Source organism: Ictalurus furcatus, chromosome 22, assembly GCF_023375685.1.
Source record: "Ictalurus furcatus strain D&B chromosome 22, Billie_1.0, whole genome shotgun sequence".
Classification (NCBI taxonomy): domain Eukaryota; kingdom Metazoa; phylum Chordata; class Actinopteri; order Siluriformes; family Ictaluridae; genus Ictalurus; species Ictalurus furcatus.
Window position 1 is genome coordinate 9029845 of NC_071276.1, and position 19286 is coordinate 9049130.

General features: G+C 44.0%; 1 protein-coding gene across 1 annotated transcript in view; it reads left to right on the plus strand.

The window, feature by feature from the left end:
• pappab (pregnancy-associated plasma protein A, pappalysin 1b) overlaps positions 1-19286 on the plus strand; it is a 92241-nt gene that overhangs the window by 49446 nt on the left and 23509 nt on the right. Inside the window, exons 12-14 of the mRNA XM_053654006.1 lie at positions 18224-18359; positions 18545-18758; positions 19024-19192. Of these exons, the coding sequence (XP_053509981.1) occupies positions 18224-18359; positions 18545-18758; positions 19024-19192 (519 nt within the window). The remainder of the gene's footprint in view (positions 1-18223; positions 18360-18544; positions 18759-19023; positions 19193-19286) is intronic.

The window sequence follows — 19286 nt, forward strand, 5'->3', positions numbered from 1 at the left end:
GTGGTTAGTATGTTTGCCTCACACCTCCAGGATTGGAGGATTCAAATCCTGCCTCCTGTCTGTGTTTGTTATTTTGCATGTTCTCCCTGTGCTTTGGGGGTTTCCTCTGCATTTCCTCCCTCAGTCCAAAGACATGCATTGTAGGCTGATTGGCCTTTGCAAATTGTCTGTAGTGTGTGAATGGGTGTGCAATGTTTTTTTTTTGTTTTGTTTTTTTAGTTATTTGCTTGTCTTTACTAACAGCACAATAGATGCTTTGAAACATCTTCTATTAATTGTTCACACCATTCCTATTCATTCAGCTGTAAAACCTGATAAGTTAGTTCAACTCAAACTGTTTGAGGAATCTGATTGCCTTAAATCATTTAAGTTTATTACCTCAAACAATTAAAGCATATATAACTTTTTTTAATTGAGTAAAAGTAACAAATATTTACAAGTTAAGTAATTTGAGTAAATAAAGTTAAGATTATCAACTCAGTTAAGTTATTTGATTTATATGACTTGAGTAACATTAACTTAAATGCATCTACTTTGCACAAATGCTACTATTTAAATTTTACTTACTCAGTTTTCTTATATTATTATTTATCACTACATTCTAGTTGTGACAACTTTAAACTTAGTTGTGGCAACTCAGTTCACTTGAGGAAACTGATTGCCTTAAACCCTTTAAGTTGCGTTAACACAATACAAACAACCATCTCTGAAATAACTTAAAAGGGTCATCATTTTTCATGGTTTTTTTTTTTTTTTTATCTATTTGGGAGTGTAATGTATCTGTCTGTGTATGTATAAGGTCTGCAAAGTCCCAAAAATCATATTTTCCCCCAAAGGGATTTATTCTATCTAACAGAGAACACTGCTCCAGACCTGCCCGAAATGCTTTGTTCGAAGTCTAGATATTACTTCCGTAAATTCTCTACGTCACACCGTGCAACATCAGCATAATACTGCCCAAAGGTAGCCACGGAAAAAGAACGCGAGGCTTCAGTGAATTCAGGCGCCATGTCGCGGAGACACTGTGTGTTCCCTTTCAAAGGGAACTCCATGTTGCGTTTAGCATAACACTATGGGAGCACCCTTGTGCGCGCGACTGGCATCTGAAGCTTGTGTAAAATCATGCCTATGTATAGGCCTGCCGTGATCAGGTGACGTGGCAATTAAGCGCGTCCCATGATATATATATATGGCACCTGTGCACCGCTCCGTCAGCCTTATTATCTTCAGCGAGACTGCATGTCGGTTGTTGTGTAAAGAAACAAAAAGACGCTTAATTTCCTCTCTATCTTTTCTCAAAATCTCTGGACTTTTCTATCCCTTTAAAAAAAGATAAGAAAAAAAAGGAATGAGCGAGAGGGAAAAATATGAGTGAGAGAATTCAGGAAGTGTGTTACGCCTTGCTCCCGTTTCATCATGAGGAGTAGTGCACACTTTCTGTGTGAAGTGTCTAGGGTTGGAGCATGCGATGGCAGCCCTCGAGAGGCTGCGCATTGTAATGCCTACATTAGGCAGCTCCGCTCGCGACTCGCTCTCTTCTCAGAAGCCAAAGCGAGTTGGGTTTCAGGGCCTCGTGGATCTGGGCCGGCCGCTGCCGAGGCAGCTGGCCGTCTCAGGTCTAGGGGATCTCTTATGGATCCGGAAGAGGAGCCAGAGACGAGCGCTGCTCTATCTCCTGCTCTGTCTTCCGGGTCTGGCTCTCCACTGGATTTTTGAGCTCGCTTCGTGACTCCTCTTTCCACTATGGAAAGCCAAAAAAAAAAAAAAAATAATAATAGTAATAATTCCTTTCTGACTCCAAGGAGCCAGAAGGATGTGCTAAAATCTGAGAGCAGCATATAAAGAGCTGCATGAAGTGATTACTAAAGCTGGATGAGCTTTTTTCTCCCCAGTGAAAGTAAATCCCTCACACTGCAGAAAACTCTCCTTTCTTCCAGAAGTGCATGACAAAATTTCAGGCTTCTGGGGGGAAAACCATGCATAAGCCGTATTTATAACCCCACGATGTTTTTTATTATTCGGCCAGCATGGGGAATGAATAATTTAGGTGGGCCGACTTTGCCATCCAAGCCACCGTGTAAGGCCACCGCGGCATTGGTGGGCAAGGCCTATGCAATAGTAGTCTTGCTTATGGGTCACTGAAGACAATGACAGTGTTGCAGGCCTACCAAGCAGACCTGCTTAGTGAGCTTGACATATGGCAGCATTCAGCCAGTTCCTTCCCTGTTGTGTCGTGTTCACCCGGGCATCCACCCGGGCTAGTTTGAGGGAGACACAGAAGGTGAATATGGCAGCCTGCCAACCCCCGCAGACAGCCAGGGGAACCGGGCGGCCACAGTCGCGGCCTGCTACTAGGCCTGATCTGAGAATGGTCATAAAGGCCAAAGAGGAGTGGTCCTGAGGGGCTGTGGAGGACATATCAGGGGACATGAGGTTGTTAGGGCAGTTAGCCCCCAGTGCTACTGTAGGGCCTCCCATAGCCAAGGCTGTCTCAAGTTTTCAGTGTTCTCTGGTCAGCGAGCTGTCACAGGCAACGAAAATCTGATGCTTTCCCTCTAATAGAATGTGGAATAGTTAACATCACTAAAAGACCGTCTGGCAGCGTGGAAACTATTGCCAAATGTGTCTCCATGGGTTCTCTCTACCATAGAAAAGGGTTACCGTTTAGAGCTCGACCCCCCCGGTTCAGAGGTGTGCTCACCACAGTAGTCAGCACAGACCAGAGTCCGATGTTAGCACAGGAAGTAAGATCCCTCTTGGACAAAGGGGCCATAGAACATGTACCCTGTTCCCTGAGGGAGGGAGGTTTTTACAGCCGTTATTTCCTGGTCCGCAAAAAATATCGGAGTATGCGGCCAATTTTAGATCTGCGTCATCTAAACTGTACTCTTTGGACATACAGGTTCAAGATGCTGATGCCCAAACTTATCGTTCCACAGATTCAGTTTGAGAACTGGTTTGTGATGATAGATCTAAAAGGTGCATATTTCCACATAGAAATATTGCTAGCTTTATCCCCTCGCACCTTCACAAAGTGCATGGATGTCATTCTGGCTCCACTGTGACTCCAGGGCATCCATGTACTAAACTACCTGGATGACTGGTTAATTCTAGCACGATCCAGTGAACCAGCAGTTCAACATCGGGATGTTGTTCTCACCCACATGAAGAGCTTGGGGCTCAGGTTGAACCTCAGAAAAGTATGCTTTCTCCACTGCAGTGGACAACTTTTCTAGGGGTTATAAGGATTCTACTACGATGAGGGCATTTCTATCCCCAGCATGCGTAGGGTCAATCCTATCAACATTGAGCACGATAAAGCTGGATTTTGGCATCCCCTCCAGTCTCTATGGAAGACGACTGGAGCTTATGGCAGCAGCAGCTAACGTCATACCATTGGGCCTATTGCACAGGAGACCGTTTCAGTGGTGGCTGAGAAGTTGGTAGTTTCGTCCAAGGACAAAACCTCTGAGTTTTGCCTACGTGCTCTGAGAATTTGAGTGTCCCCAGTTTCTAGCCTTGGGTCACACTCTAGGGGTTTCTCCTTAGCACAAGACGGTAATGACAGACACCTCCCTCACGGGCTGGAGCACAGTCTTAGACAGCTGTCCAGCTCACAATCTATGGAGCGGCCCTCATCTGGGGTGGCATATAAATTGCCTAGAAATCTGGGCCATATTTCTAGCACTGAAATTCCTTTTTGTTCAATTGAGAGATCACCATGTGCTTACAGACAACACAGCGGTGGTCTAATATATTGACCACCAGGGAGGATTATGTCTGTGCTCCCTGTTCAGGCAGGCGCAACTAATTCTTCTCTGGGCAGAGGGAAAGTTTTGTCAGTGTGTGCAATGTACATTCTGGGCAACTGGAATGTAGGGGAAGACATCCTGTTAAGGCAGGGGCTGAGGCCCAGGGATTGGTGGCTCCATCCACAAGTGGTGGAGTCCATATGACGGAGGTTTGGCCAAGCGGGACTGCATGTGTTTGCCTCCGAGGAGACAACACACTGCCCGCTGTGGTTCACCCTCACTCCTCCCACACAATTAGGGCTGGACACCATGGTGCACATGTGGCCGAGGTCACATCTATATGCTTTTCCCCCGATCGCTCTGCTCCCACAAGTTCTAGTGAGAGTTTGCCAAGACGGTCTACGTCTGCTACTAGTAGCACCTTATTGGCCAGCTCGAATATGGTTCTCAGAGATAATATCCCTGCTAGATGGCACTCCTTGGTAGATTCCCTTATGCAGGGATCCACTGTAGACACAGTGAACTACGCAATAGCTACAGTCCTGGAGTTCTTATGAAGACATTTCTCAGCGGCTTGGGCTCCTTCTACAATCAGGGTTTACATGGCTGCCATTTCGGACAGCCACACCCGTGTTGATGGAGCCTCTGTGCGGCAACATCCTCTAACTTTGAGGTTTATGCGTGGTGTCATGTGGCTGAGGCCCATCTACAGGCCACGCATACCTTCCTGGGACCTTTCTGTGGTCCTGGAAGTTCTGTCAGGTGCCCCATTTGAGCCCTTAGAGTCAGCCTCTGAGAAGCTTCTGACTCTAAAGGTAGCTCTTCTGCTGGCCCTGACATCTCTCAAGCGAGTAGGAGATCTACAAGCTCTCTCAATTGCCCCTTCCTGCCTTGACTTTATCCCTGGATTACCCAAGGCCTTCCTGTATCCTAGGCCAGATTATATTCCTAAGGTGCCTACAATTGCCGCCCAGCCTGTGGTGTTGCAGGCTTTCTGCCCTCCTCCGTTCCTCACACCGGAACAAGAGAGAATGCACCTGCTGTGTCCAGTGAGGGCTCTCTGTACTTACATCCACCGCTACGGCCAGTGGCATAAGTCGGAGCAGCTGCTGGTCTGCTTGGCGGCATCAGTAGAGGTGATGCTGTGTCAAAGCATCTCTAATTGGATAGTGGAAGCAATCTCTATCGCTTATGAGGCGCACAGTCTCACTACGCCTCTGGGCATAAGGGCTCATTCCACTAGGGTGGTTGCCTCCTCGAAGGCTTTGTCCAATGGGGTATCCTTACAGGATGTGTGTGCTGCTGCAGGGTGGTCTACGCCACACACATTCATTCAATATTACAGCCTGAATATTCATTCTGTCCCGGGCTCAAGTGTCTTGCAGTGACCCTTGGGCTTGGGTCTTTTTGAACAGGCTGTACCCTTGGTATGACGGAGTGGGTATTCTCGTTCCCATAATGTTATGCTTAATGCAACGTGGAGTTCCCTTTGAAAGGGAACGTCTGGGTTACGCATGTAACCCTGTTCCCTGAGAAGGGAATGAGATGTTGCGTAGCTTTGTCATAATGGGGTAGGCCTGTGAATTGCGTCTTCGCTTCAGATAATAGAGGCTGACGGCACAGTTCACAGGTGCCATATATATATATATATATATATATATATATATATATCACGCAACACGCTTAATTGCCACATCACCTGATCACGGCAGGCCTATAAATAGGCATGATTTTACACAAGCTTCAGATGCCGGTCGCGCGCACGAGGGTGCTCCCATAGTGTTATGCTAAACATAAAGTCTCATTCCCTTCTCAGGGAACAGGGTTGCATGCATAACCCAGACGTTTCACTGCGAATGTAAAACCTCTTTCTTTATCCTTACGAAAATGGATGAAATCAGTAGTTACTGTTTATTTATGATGCTGTTCCTGAGCAGTACAACCCAAATGTTTGCTTGTGCACAGCGCATTTTATGGAGGAGAGCTTCCTGAACCTAGGCTAGTACAACGCAGGCTACATACAAAGGCTACTCTTGAAAAGTGAGGCAATTCCCACTTTTCTCTGACAATCTTGTGCTTTTGAATCAGAACCTGTAAGTGTGTTTGATTATTTTATGAAGTATCTGCTATTGACTGTTCAAATGCAAAGTTTTGTGTTGTGGCTCAGTTGTAGACCTCTGCTAATGTGCTAGCTAAAGTTTGCTAAGTTGCCTAAGTTTCATTAAGTGTTTGTTGTATATTGATGGTCTGACAGATGTGGATTGTAGCTGATGTTGTAATTGAATCTTGAAATGGTTTATATCAATCGAATCACATGAATAAATCCTAGCTTTCCAAAGTTATATTGCATAAGTAACTATGTATACACAGAGGTTGTGTAAAGCATAGTTAGTCCCACCAGCGGGGCATCAGAATTTACATTGTATCTGAAAGGTAAGGGAGTTACAAAATAAAAACTTACCACTGTGAAACGTTCTGCTCAAGCCGTGTTTGCAAACTTGCTTCCGCTTGAACATCCGCATTTTCTGAATTGGGTTCGAACTGATACGGTAAAACCAAGGACATGTTTAATTCAGTGGGAGCAGCTCGAGCAGAGCAGCAAAATAATTTTTTTAATAGACTCGATGCCGAAACTCCCGCTTCACTGCCGCTCATGTCTGGTGTGAAAGCACTCGTTGTTAACATAGAGGCAGCTTTAAAGGCACAGGGATCACAAAAAAGTGCCAAATAGATTTATTTCCAATGTAGTGTAATATTTTCTTACACTAAACAATAAAACACACAGTACAGAAATGCATAACGAAAAACTCAACCCCACAATAAAATAATGCACAGAGTACCTAGTTCAACACAAAAATCTGCACTAAAAGTGACTATGGGACCACAGTATTCTGACCTGTTTAACAGTTTTTAGCATGCATCCAAAAGGCAATTTTCAGGCAATGACGCTTTCAGAATCTGACCTTCAACAACAAAACCTTACTACAGCTCATTTCTCAAGGCCTGTAATTTAGGTTTGTGCTGCTTTCTCCCATCAAGATTCAAGAGGACAAGTTGAATCTGAACTCAAAGAAGCCACTTCATTTCTCAGGATAGTTCAAATGGAGAGCATAGATGAGTCCAAACAAAATCACCAGTGCATCTGGCCAAGACGTTATAATCTGATCCTCAAGGATAATTGACACATGGTGGGAAGGGAATTCCTGCAGGCCTACATTGAAGACCACCACTAGAATCACTGTTGTCTCCTGGGTTTTCTTGTCCTGGAAAGCAAATACATGGTCAATATATTGTAATTGTCCAAATCATTAAGCTAACAGAACAGGCTAACAATTAAAAAAAGGAAAACCACCTCTTACACCGTTGCTTACAAATTTTGACACCCAAGTATGTGCAATATCAAAAAGACAAACTGTACGGTAACAGTACAAGATTATTCTGGCTTTTTATTGCACTCAATTTGTCTTCATTTGTTATTGATACAGTACTTAGCACAGAATGTAAGATAAGGTGAGCTGTTTAGAAGTCAACTCCAAGTTCAATGGATGTGGGGAAAGGACAGTGGAAAGTACAGTGGAAGGCCAGCCAGGGCTGCTGATCTATCTGCACTGATGTTGTTCTTGTCCTGATGTACAAAGACAAGGTATACATAGGGGGATGTTAGGCTTGAATGTTCACATTAAATCAATAATGTTCATTCAATTCTATTCATACTTGGTTATATGCCATCAAAAGAATCTTCACCATCCTCACCAAAACTTACAGTCTTCCTCTATTTGTAGAGCTTTAGCAGCTGTGGTGTATATTTGTCAAGTGCAGCAAAGAAGGAAAAGGGAAGATTTTGATTGTAATCCTACATAATTCACAGTAGAGCTGCATGGAAAACAAAAATGCAGGTTACAATGATTAATTAAACATCCACGTTCACAACTATAAACGAGGAAAGTTTGTAAGAGGAAAGAATAATTTTTGGACATTTTCCAAAAACAGACATATCATGCTAAACTACTAAATTCTAAGCTTCTATCCAGATCAAGTAGTGCTACAGTGATGACTCTGGCAATATATGTGTACCTTTTTATGTTCCCCTTTTAAGTTTTTTTTCTCAACTGGGCTTCACAAAAGAGCGTGGGCCATCTGTCTTTTATTTCAGCAATGGGAGGAGCTCAATCTCTTCACACCTGAGTGCAAAGGTGTGCTGCATATGTTGATGAATCTTGTCTCTCTCTGTCGATGTCTTCTTGAACTGCTCCAAAATATCAAGCCTCTGTGTCTCCAGTGTGTCCTTAGTCTCTCCATGTGGATAATTGGGAAGAAAGTTGACTTCCCCTCTTCTGGGTCTTTTGATATTGGACCTAGATGCGGTGCCCTCTGGATTGCTCCTGCTGTGCTTTCCAATTCCATCTTTTATGCCTGCCCTGCTCAGTTTGGTTCTGTAGTTGCCCAACTTGAAGAGCAAGCTGTTCTTCCAACCTTCATACCCTGTTTTGGAACCACTTTCTTTGAGACACGGGTGTTTGCACACAAGAGCCTGTCCAGCTTTGCTACTAGGATATGCTTTAATTTAATATATTTCAAAAGCCATTGCAACCAGTATGTTGTGTTTTTGGTCCCTGGTCAACCTGACAATTTCCCCCTCTTTCACATTATTGCCCTCTCTTAGAGCATATTCCACCTTGTATGAAAATGTTGGCACAATGAAGACCTCTGGCCAATGGCAAATATTCTCTGGTGAATCTGTGTTATCAGAGAGTAACACTCTGTGTTCTGTACTGGTTGAACTCAAATCTGACTCATGTAATCTAACTACTTTTATGGTTGCCTGGGATGGTAGATCCTCTATGGTCTATTGTTGAGAATGCTAATTGTTTCCATTTTCACTGTATTGTGGAAACCTGTAATACAAAAAAAAACCAAAGCTATTCCTGGAGCTCTAATTATCATTAGCTACTGTACTTCACAGAGACAACCACACTGTAACATTGCATCCCTCTACCTCTGTTCTGACATCCTGTAATGCATGGTCATAGTTGAAAATGACAATACATTTGTGTCCACTATATTCAAGAATTAGCCTCCATCATGTCAGCAAAAGCATGATGAGTATGGCTGCATGATAAGGTGTTGTTCTGTTACTCAGACACTGGAATGAAAGGTTTAGTTGTGAGAATTAGTTTGCCTGAAATTTTGTAGGCAAACAATGGCATTTGACAAACAGACTTGAATGTATGGACCTTGTTTACCTGCTAGCTCATATGTTCGCAAATGCTCAATACACCAGGTCTCATAGTTTTTCAGTAAAAAGATCTCATGTCCAATAAGCAGTATGTTCCTGATTTCTTTGAACTTCTTCATACACATTTTCATTGACATTCACTTTTTCAACTGAGCAAAGCAAGTCAAATCGCTGATTAATTGGGCAACACTACTTACATTAGCTAACTGAAGTCCATCAGTTTCACCTTTTCTTTCTAGTCTGAAAGCCGTGACCACCAAGGTTACTCGACAAATGAGTTTGACTGTCACTCAGAGCACCGTTAATGAACCTTTTTTTTTTTTTTTTTTGAAGCGACGTGCTTGCAAGCTAATGCCCATACAACTGAGGTAGCATGTTTCAGTGCCAACACAATGTGGTTGAACTATTCCAGTAGCCTGGCTTTAAAACTGTGCAAAGAAGTTAGGGGAAAAACCAGAACAATGTTTCTTTGCCGTGTACCATGTGCAAGTGAACGAATTGACTTGACTTAAGTGCTCACATTTTGGGCACTGTGCTACAAACTGGGTTACCCAAACTATGTTTTCTCGATTAAATCTTTGTTTTACAAAACATTACAAAATAGTAAAAAAGAAAGAAAGAAAGAAAGAAAGAAATGTCCACCACAGTATAAAGCCCACGTGGCATCAAATGTTATGTGTCCGCCCCCCACCCCAATTACCCTACAAAACAACTGAAACCAAAAGATATTCAGTATAATGAAAAACAAGGAAAAGAATGAGGCTAGAATGGTTTTAATTAACTGTAATTAAACTATTGACAAAATATGATTATGATTTTGTGTGGATTGCATGATTAATTGATTATAGACATGACTGCAGCTCTTTCAGATTATTCAAAAAGGTAGTCTAACTAATAATATTAAAGGAAGAAAAAATATTGGACAGATTTACTGTTTTATTGGAGCACAAAATGTCAGCAGCATAGCGAGATTGAAGTCAACTCAGAGAAAATGAGTTAATCAAAACAAAGTGGAATTATATCACCAATACTTAAAATGGCCAAAAAATAGGTTACTACTTCAAAAATTAATTTTTGAGTAAAGTTAAATTTGTGCAAATGATTGAATCCATTTCTTTTTCTTTTCTTTTCTTTTCTTTCTTTCTTTTTTTTTGAGGATTAAGTTATATTAACTTACTTCATTTATTAAGATGTGCTGTCAGGTTTTACAGTGATATGAGCTTCTTAAATAAGTGAAGTTTCAGAAGGTATACATAGTATTCAATAAGTATTATATATGTATATGTCAATAATTATTATGTGAATAATTATTTTTAATGAAAACAGATTACCACTTTTATATACAAGAAATATAATTCTCAAAATGTGGTGTGTGAATACATCATAGAAGATGGATATGTAATAGATGGTTAATGTACTATTAGTAAGAGCAAAGTAATATCTTGAAAAATAAGGATAAAAATGTGAAAAAATGACAATTATACTATTCTTGAATGGTGAGCCAACACAAAAATATTTGTATAAATACAATGATAATGAGTTAATCTCTATTTAATGTAAAGACATTGTATTATACCTTTCATGCATAAATTATTGAATATCATATGTATTTTAAATTCTTTGTAAAATTAAAACGTAAATTATCCATGTGCATGAAATATCACATCAATATTTTTTTTTCTTAATTTGAGAATATGTGTAGAATATTTGTAAAGCTGTACAACAGACATGCTGCACTGAGATTGACAAATAGTCTAGAGAGCAACAGAAATCAGGAAAATTATTTGTCAAATTACAATAATGGCCTCAAGGCACTTGGAGGTGATTTTACATTTTGTGTTTTCTTAAAAACTGCCCTAAATTAAATATCCATGAGTGTGGACACTTATGCATGAAAGGGCTAGTTAAAAAAACAACAAACATTATTGTGAATTAGGCTTGCTGCAATAGTCGGTGTTCCCGGTGTTACACGGTATTCTGCTGCACACCGATTATATCACTTGCTCACCGCCACCACACCCACTGTCGTTTTGCTTTTTTATAGGCCTAGTAATATAAATAAAAATCATTTAGTTCAGTTAGAGAATGGATGTTACAATTAAAAACTGAACGCGTCTTCTCAATTCAGCATGAGCCACATGAGTCAGTGTGGCAGCACAGATCAGATTTCATTTATCACGTAACGAGAGTGAGGCGAGCTGACTGACAAGACAATAGCGGAAGATTTGGTTTCAAAAGTTCTATGTTTAATATAAGCGAGTTTGTCATTGTAATGTTTTGTTGTTGTGTTTTTCATTAAGAACAATAATGAAACCACCATTCAAGCAATTGCTGCTAATTCGAAAGCGAATATAAAATGTGCAGGACCGTACTGACATTCATAAGCGATAGGGAAAAGAGGGAAATGATTAACTGGTGGGAAAATTTCCTCACCATCACATCCCTATTGTGAATTCATGAGTTCTGACAAAGGCCTCAACAAAATCCTCCAGCACTGCTTAAGAGAGTTGGTGTACTCAGTCCCGGACTCGGACTTGAGTCCCGACTCGAGTCCAATTATGAATGAAGTCGGACTTGTCACACACTCGAATAAATTTGTACTCGACCTTGACACGGACTCTGACATTTTATACATTTTGGAGATTTTTTCAGAGTACAGTTGAGTCTGCGTCATGTGTAACATGCAAAGAAAGATAAAAAAAAAATAAATAGCATGAAATTAAGATTACAAGAAATTAATGAATGTCTCCCTGCCTGACCAGGGGGCTTTCTGTGTGTACAGACTTGAAGCGCATATAGAAAGCCACCTCATTGTGCGAGTACCGAATTGTGTTCTCTTTAACGGCTTATTACGCTTGGACAGTCCAATAAATACACGCACATCATGTCAAAATGCAGGCCTGGCTGAGTATTCATGCAAACACAGTCAGTTATGTCTTAAGTGAATGTAAACTGTTGGGAAATAAATCTGAGGTGTGTCAATACAGTATATTGGATCTGTGCATTAGGTCTTAAAGTGACAGCAGTCTAATAAACCTGCTGCTGTCTGTGTCATTAATGTTAATCAAACAACAAAAGACAAAGAGAAAATCCTTCACTCACTCAGTAACTTCAGTAAATTTAATAAGACTCACTGTATGTCATTGTCACGATTCCCCCTTTAAGCAGCGTGCTCTAAGTGCGAATGCGCGAGCACCTGCTTTTCCGTTGTTGACCGTAGTGACATCTGGACACGTGTGTTTTGTTTATGTTTCTGTCATGTCTCCTCCCTGTTCTGTCATTGGCTGGGATTTCACGTGGGTCTGTATTGCTCTCAGCTGCTAGCAGTTTAGACGCTGATTATGTCCGCATATATACCGCGCGCCTCCCAGCACACAGCGCAGAAGATTAATAATATGTTAGCGTTAGTTTAGTTCGTATCGTAGTCACAGTCACAGTCACAGTCATAGTCCATGTTTAAAGTTAGTTTGCGCTGGATTATCCACTTCTAGTCCCTCGTCATAGTTCGTTTCTTGTTTTGTTTATCGACCTAGATTCCTGCCTTGCCCCGTGTATGCCTGTTTGCCAATCGCCTGACCTCTTGCATGTTTGTGGATTACGTTTTGGATCACGTTTTGGATTTGTCTGCCTGCCTGTCTTTCTTTCCAATAAACAACCGTTCATACTGCACTTGCATCCGTCCTATCTCTGCTCCGTCACGATTCGTGACAGAATCTTCCGCCCAAAACATGGATGCAGCAGGAGAACGAAGGAGACGCAGGACCCGGAAGTCGACGCCAACCGTCCCCGCTATGGACTCCGTCCACTTCCTACAATGGACATTTATGGAGCTTCCGGATCCATTTGACGGATTTTTCGGTGCCCCTGAATATTTTCTGGTAGACTGTCAATACTATTTCGCCAGCCTGTTAGACCCTAAGCCAGAGGAGAAGCAATGGCTCCGATTCATGTGGTCCCGGTTCTTTGGACCGGCCCGTCAATGGGTGCAGCTCAAACTGGATAAGCACTGTAGGAACCTGGATGGTGTAGAACAGTTTGTGGGGGAATTCATGGTGCGATTCGGGAGTCCGGAGGCGAAGGACGAACTAGAACAACTTCTCAGGGGGGTAAGTCTGGCAGGCGAACCTGCCCTGCCGTTTACCTACTACTACAGGCAACTTCATGCAGAGCTCAACTCTGAAATCCAACTCAAGCCTCCAGTCCCTGAGATCCAGGTCAAGCCTCCAGTCCCTGAGATCCAGGTCAAGCCTCCAGTCCCTGAGGTCCAAGTCAAGCCCCCAGTCCCTGAGGTCCAAGTCAAGCCCCCAGGCTCTGAAGTCCAAGTCAAGCCCCCAGGCTCTGAAGTCCAAGTCAAGTCTCAAGTCCCTGAGGTCCAAGTCAAATCTCCAGTCCTTGAAATCCAAGTCAAGCCTCATGTCCCTGAGGTCCAAGTCAAGCCTCACGTCCCTGAGGTCCAAGTCAAGCCTCATGTCCCTGAGGTCCAAGTCAAGCCTCACGTCCCTGAGGTCCAAGCCAAGCCTCACGTCCCTGCGGTCCAAGCCAAGTCTCACGTCCCTGCGGTCCAAGCCAAGTCTCACGTCCCTGAGGTCCAAGCCAAGTCTCACGTACCTGAGGTCCAAGCCAAGTCTCATATCCCTGAGGTCCAAGCCAAGTCTCACGTCCCTGAGCTCACGTCCAAGCCTGCTAATCCAGTTGACCAAGCTCTGCTAATATCTCAGCCTAATGACCAAATGCTGCTCACGCCCAAGTCTACCGACCCGGTCGCCCAAGTTCAGCCCACGCCCAAGACTACTGACATGCACAGCCAAGTTCTGCTCGCGCCCCAGTCTGCTGACATGCACAGCCAAGTTCCGCTCGTGCCCCAGACTGCTGACACGGCCAGCCAAGTTCTGCTCGCACCCCAGTCTGCTGACACGGCCAGCCAAGCTCCGCCCGCGCCCGAGTCTGCTGACACGGCCAGCCAAGCTCCGCCCGCGCCCGAGTCTGCTGACACGGCCAGCCAAGCTCCGCCCGCACCCAAGGTTCACCTGGTGACCTCAAAGCCTCAGCCTCCCTGTTCAGCTGTGGACGTCGCTCAGCCTCCTTGTTCAGCTGTGGACGTCGCTCAGCCTCCCTGTTCAGCTGAGGACGTCGCTCAGCCCGCCTGTTCTGCTGAGGTCGTCGCTCAGCCCGCCTGTTCTGCTGAGGTCGTCGCTCAGCCCGCCTGTTCTGCTGAGGTCGTCGCTCAGCCCGCCTGTTCAGCTGAAGAAGTCGCTCAGCCCACCTGTTCAGCTGAGGTCGTCGCTCAGCCCGCCTGTTCAGCTGAGGTCGTCGCTCAGCCCGCCTGTTCAGCTGTGGTCGTCGCTCAGCCCCCCTGTTCAGCTGAGGTCATTGCTCAGCCTTCCGGCTCCATGGCAAACGTTGTTCCCCCCTACTGCTTCGAGGAGACCCACGCTCCTCTCCCTGGCCGCACAGAGACCCACGCTCCTCTCCCTGGCCTTACAGGGGACTTCGCTCTGCCTTCCTGCCCGGCTGTGGACGTCGCTCTGCCTTCATGCTCCGCCGAGGACGTCGCTCTGCCTTCATGCTCCGCCGAGGACTTCGCTCAGCCCACCTACCCTGCTGTGGTTGTCGCTCTGCCTTCATGCTCCGCCGAGGACTTTGCTCAGCCTGCCTGCCCGGCTGTGGATGTCGCTCTGCTTCCCTGCTACGCCGAGGACGTCGCTCCGCTTCCCTGCGCCGCCAAGAACACCGTGCAGTTTCCTGGCTCTGCCTGGGACATTCAGTCCAGGGGGCCGGGTCCGCCAATTAAATGGGATGACTCATGGCACTCCGGGAGCAGTGCCTTTGGGGGGGGGGGGTTCTGTCACGATTCCCCCTTTAAGCAGCGTGCTCTAAGCGCGAATGCGTGAGCACCTGCTTTTCCGTTGTTGACCGTAGTGACATCTGGACACGTGTGTTTTGTTTATGTTTCTGTCATGTCTCCTCCCTGTTCTGTCATTGGCTGGGATTTCACGTGGGTCTGTATTGCTCTCAGCTGCTAGCAGTTTAGACGCTGATTATGTCCGCATATATACCGCGCGCCTCCCAGCACACAGCGTGGAAGATTAATAATATGTTAGCGTTAGTTTAGTTCGTATCGTAGTCATAGTCACAGTCACAGTTCATGTTTAAAGTTAGTTCGCGCTGGATTATCCGCTTCCAGTCCCTCGTCATAGTTCGTTTCTTGTTTTGTTTATCGACCTAGATTCCTGCCTTGCCCCGTGTATGCCTGTTTGCCAATCGCCTGACCTCTTGCATGTTTGTGGATTACGTTTTGGATCACGTTTTGGATTTGTCTGCCTGCCTGTCTTTCTTTCCAATAAACAACTGTTCATACTGCACTTGCATCCGTCCTATCTCTGCTCCGTCACGATTCGTGACAGTCATACAGTGAAGTCTATTTTATTTTACATTTAATTGCAGTTTGTTGTCATTCATAAACAGAATAAAAGCAGTAATAAAGTATGAACGTTGTTGTTATGACCTGCTGCTGAATGTAACTCTACTCTGTACTCTCTCTCTCTCAGTCTATATAACTGTGGGGGAGAGCCATCAAATCATTGAAATGTCAACTCGAACTGGAGACACAATATAGTGTGATACAATAACCAAATAGGATAATTTGTATTTTCCTACACTTGTAATATAATTAAAGATCTACATATGCCTCTATATCCCTTTTTTTTTTTTCTTTTAAATGATTTTTTGATAGGAAACTAGCTGAGGTGCTGATGACATTAAATAAAAATATTAAATGGCAATGGTAAGATGTAAAAGTGGTATTTTTTGTTACCTTTATGTTGCCATTGGTTTGTGAAGGTTAAAATATTAATTTTACAGCTAGTGTTGAGATTACAATTGCAATTTCAAATCTTTTTTCAATTTAATTACTTTCTGGACTCACTTAGTTAAGGACTTGGTCTCGACTCGAAATCGACAAAGGTGGACTGTTTACATTACTGCTTAATGAAAGATTTATGAAATGATTATGAATGTGTTAGAATGGGTTAGTGTTTGTATGCTTCAAGTAAAGTGTTACAAAATCACAAATATTTATTTAATAGTTTTTATGGTTGCAAATTGCTGTTCTTTGGTGCTTATTGCATCTGGAATGGCCATCCTCTGGTCAGTTATGTTTGTGCACATTCACAGATTAATGATATACAATCCCTCTAAAACCTGATTACTGGCCTAAAATCCAAGTGCACCTTTGTGGGATTTCTTGAAATCTGCTAACAGCTTTAACCCAATATATTGCAGCATGCAGTTTACATAACCATTTGACATCCTCTTAGATGAATGACAAGGTGTCACGTATCGAGGTTGAGGAAGAAGCAAGTGCAGATAATGACATTATTTAAACAAACGTGCTATGAAACAAAGACACTAAGACAACTTGGTATAACACTGTGACATGAAACAAAACACCGAGACATAAACGACAAGAGTCTAGGACAACGAAAGACAAGCAAACAGTGCAGACAATGACTATATATACACACGAGTGCTCATTAACAAAACGTGAATCAGGTGCAGGTGGTCATGTGACAGCTAGTGCAGTGCAGTGGCTGATGGGAACTGGAGTCCAGAGTTTCTTGATACGTGACAGAACCCTCCCCCAAGGGCGCTACTCCCGGAGCAGCGCTACTCATCGGTGCAGGGAAGCGGAGCGATGTCCTCGGCGGAGCGACGTCCTCGGCGGAGCAGAGAGGCAGAGCGACGACCTCAGCCGAGCAGGGAGGCAGAGCGACGACCTCAGCTGAGCAGGGAGGCAGAGCGGCGACCTCAACTGAACAGGGAGGCTGAGCGACGTCCACAGCTGACCACGGAGGCTGAGCGACGTCCTCAGCCGAGCAGGGAGGCAGAGCGACGACCTCAGCCGAGCAGGGAGGCAGAGCGACGACCTCAGCCGAGCAGGGAGGCAGAGCGACGACCTCAGCCGAGCAGGGAGGCAGAGCGGCGACCTCAACTGAACAGGAAGGCTGAGCGACGTCCACAGCTGACCACGGAGGCTGAGCGACGTCCTCAGCCGAGCAGGGAGGCAGAGCGACGACCTCAGCCGAGCAGGGAGGCTGAGCGACGTCCACAGCTGAACAGGAAGGCTGAGCGACATCCACAGCTGAACAGGGAGGCTGAGCAACTTTGAGGTAGCTGAACAGTGGGGAATCCTTGAGTCCGGTAGGAGATGGAGCGACGTCTCTCACGGAACGTGGAGGCAGAGCGATGTACTCCACTGAACATGAAGGCTGAGTGAGAGCCATAATAGGGGAGAGAGGGTGGGAGTTGGTCTCCGCCCCGACCACAGACTCCCCCTCCTGTCGGCGTGGCATGGCGTAGTCCTTTGTGAACGCCGGTGGTGACCTGGTGCATGGTCTGTCCCGCCGCGGCAGCCCAAGCATGCGGTCATTCTGAGTGAGTAGTTCATCTGTCCTTCTTCCCTGCTCCAATAGTCCTCTATAACACTCCTCATATGCTGCAAACCAGGCATCCATCTTGGTGATCTGCTGCTTCTGATAATGGGTCTTTCGTTCTGTCACATATCGAGGTTGAGGCAGAAGCAAGTGCAGATAATGACATTATTTAAACAAACGTGCTATGAAACAAAGACACTAAGACAACTTGATATAACACTGTGGCATGAAACAAAACACCGAGAAGTAAACGACAAGAGTCTAGGACAACGAAAGACGAGCAAACAGTGCAGACAATGACTACATATACACACGAGTGCTCATTAACAAAACGTGAATCAGGTGCAGGTGGTCATGTGACAGCTAGTGCAGTGCAGTGGCTGATGGGAACTGGAGTCCAGAGTTTCTTGATACGTGACACAAGGACAAGGACTAAATTTAACTTATCATGCTGTTCACAGCAAGCTAAATAGTTTTTTTTATCTCAGTCCAAATAACTCATATAAATATATATTTTACATTATCCCAACCCAAATGTTATTCATAACAAGCTAAATTTTGGCACAATTACAACAAGGGAAAATATTTATAACAGAAATAATAAACTTTATTTATAAAGCGCCTTTCATACATTTAAAATGCTTTTTAAAAATAAAATAGTAAGACAGGAAAATAATAATTATGAAATAAATAAAAGTTACAGAAAGAAGAAAATAACAATATAAAATATTATATAACTATATTTTTTTTTGGGGGGGGGGGGGGTATAAATGACTAGCATGCTTATCTAACATTCTCCTCAGGCGTACTATTCCCACCCCATGGTAGCTGCTGCTGTCATTATTCATCTGGCCGCAGATGGGACCATCTACAGTGATCAGACTCAGAGCAATATCACCATCCAGCTGGTGGACACCAAGGAGCAGCTCCATGATCTTGGTTTGTCTGGCTTCATTTGTCATGTATTTACATTATACATCTTATACGTTATATACCATATACATCTTAAACGTATTATTTACATCACACCTTTAGTTCAGTAATCTCAATTTGCTACTTCATTGCACCATTCAGTGCTAACATGCAGATGAGCCAGTATTTACAGTGTTTCAAATCATTTGCAGGAGAATGGCGGTTGAGTTGCAGGAACAATCCTTTAGTGATCCCTGTGATTCATGACCTGAGCATGGCTTTCTACAGGACCAAGGCTATTGTGGTGAGCTTCCGATCAGCTCTGGTGGCCATTTCTGGAGTTGGTCTACGTTCCTTCCAATATTTCGACCCAATCACAATTAGTGGCTGTCAAAGCAATGAGATCTATAATCCCATGGGCCAAAGGTGAGCATTTCAATGAAACTACAAATGAAATCTCATTTAGAATCAGATTTCACTGCAATGCTGATTTATCTCACACACACACACACACACACACACACACACAGGTATATGGTTACACCAGTGAAGCTTTACCAATTGTATCTGATGATGTTCAATGCTGAATATTGGTAAACTAGTTATCAACTCAGTAATAAGAATAAGAGTAATCTCAACTCAGTAATAAAAATAAGAGTAATAGGCATAATGCTATGCGTTTCACCTACAGTTGTGTGCATTACTCATGTGATGCCATTGACTGCCAGAAGCCTACGGTGCATAACGCAGAGATGAAGTGCAGCAGTCCGGGTTACTTCAATGGTGTCCGCTGTACAGTCACCTGCAACCGTGGATACACCCTCAAGACCCATAGAGATGACGAAATTATCAAAACACAGGTATGCTCTTGTTTTATGTTTTGTGACCAGGAGACCCTACCTTTCAATTCAAAATTTTTGAAGCACATCATTTTGATAAACTTTTATACAGTAG